The sequence below is a fragment of the Nestor notabilis genome, unplaced genomic scaffold (assembly GCF_000696875.1).
Source record: "Nestor notabilis isolate BGI_N333 unplaced genomic scaffold, ASM69687v1 scaffold23123, whole genome shotgun sequence".
NCBI classification, from domain to species: Eukaryota; Metazoa; Chordata; class Aves; order Psittaciformes; family Psittacidae; genus Nestor; species Nestor notabilis.
Genome location: NW_009923607.1, coordinates 9,639 through 11,073, shown reverse-complemented (window position 1 = coordinate 11,073; position 1,435 = coordinate 9,639). Strand labels below are relative to the sequence as shown.

At 62.4% G+C, this 1,435-nt stretch overlaps 1 protein-coding gene across 1 annotated transcript in view; it reads right to left on the bottom strand.

Moving 5' to 3' along the window:
* Nucleotides 1-449: 449 nt before the first annotated feature.
* The window catches only part of AP3B2 (adaptor-related protein complex 3, beta 2 subunit), an 8,402-nt gene continuing 7,416 nt past the window's right edge, over nt 450-1,435 (bottom strand). Inside the window, 2 exon segments of the mRNA XM_010012249.1 lie at nt 450-600; nt 805-943. Coding sequence (XP_010010551.1) covers nt 450-600; nt 805-943 — 290 coding nt within the window.

Here is a 1,435-nt window from a genome sequence, read left to right as displayed (position 1 = left end):
GTTTTCTCCAGGAGCCAGCAGCCCTGGTTCAAGTAGTACTGCCCCGGGGGACTCGGATGTTCCCAGTTGCTGAAGGGCTGGTGCCCTGGTGCTGCCCCAGGGGAGCTGGCAGAGGCCAGCACGGGGCAGTTGGGGCTGATCCAGCTGCTGCACGCACAGAGCAAAGCAGGGGAAAGGAGTGGGTTTGAGAAGAGCTTTATTGGGAGATCCTAGCTATAATAAATAGGGGTTACACTGGGGGACAGGGAGAGGGGCTGAGGGCTGGAGGCACGCTGTGCTCCCGTGGGGGCTGGAGCCACCACCACCTTTCTGAGTGGGACATCACCCTGCATCCCATATGCCCCATCCCACTCCTTCCTCCCAGTAGCAAAGCTGGCCCTGGGGTCACTGCCTGCTGCCCCTCCAGGGATCGGAGCAGGGAATAACACAGCGCTTTTTTTCCCCAGCCGTCACTGCGCCAGGGCCTGGATGATGTCCTTCACCAGCATGGTGCCGATAACCATCTTCTCGCTGTTGACCATCAGCTGGGCCACGGCGCCCTCCCGCCGCTCCAGGGTGATGAGCACAAGGCTCCCACTTGTCATCGTCTTGGCTGCAAACCTGCCCACCAGTGAACACAGGGTTCAGGGTGAGCTGTCCTCCTGCCACCCTCCTGTCCCCCAGGATGCTATGGTGGGAACCAGTGAGGCGTCTGCCACCCTCCGCCACCATCACATGTGGGTTCATGCAGGCTTCTTGTCCCAGAGCAAGCCCCAAGTGCCCCTGCTGTGGTTTGTGTGGGACCGGCGAGGTGACAGCGCTTACCTGTACTCGTTGTCAGCACCACAGGGCACACGGCCCACGTTGGCAGCTGAGGTAACTTGCTGGACGATGGCCTGGTCGCTCTGGCACTTCTCAGGCAGCGTCAGCTTCTCCGTGATCTCGCTCATGCCCGTCAGCTTCCCTGGAGCGGGCAGCAGAGGCACCTGCCCGTCTCTGGCCACAAACCCAGTGGCTCTGTCCCTGCTGGGCCGCGTTTTGGCATTCCCATACCAAGCCCTTCCACCTGCCAGCTCTCTGCATCTGTATCCCCTGTGACATCCCAAACTGCCTGTCCTGCTTGCTTCTCTCCAGCCTAGCTGAGATAGGTTTGGGAAGATCCATCCTCAACCCTTACTGGGCTCATCCCTGTGTCCCTGCCCAGTGGCAGCAGCCACATGCTCCTCCGGTCACCAGCAGCAAGGGGGCCAGGTGCCACAGGGCACCGAGCACCCACCGCTTAGCACAGACCCTTGTCTGCTGCTCCTCCAAGAGCAGAGGGATGCTGTGCCCGGGTGTCCCCATCACGGGGAGCAGCAGGGGTGGCAGGAGTCCTCCACGGTCCACGGGGACCTGGTGGGGCCACTCTGGTGCCAGGGCAGTCACCACAGGCTGGCGGGGACGGGGGACGAGGGGG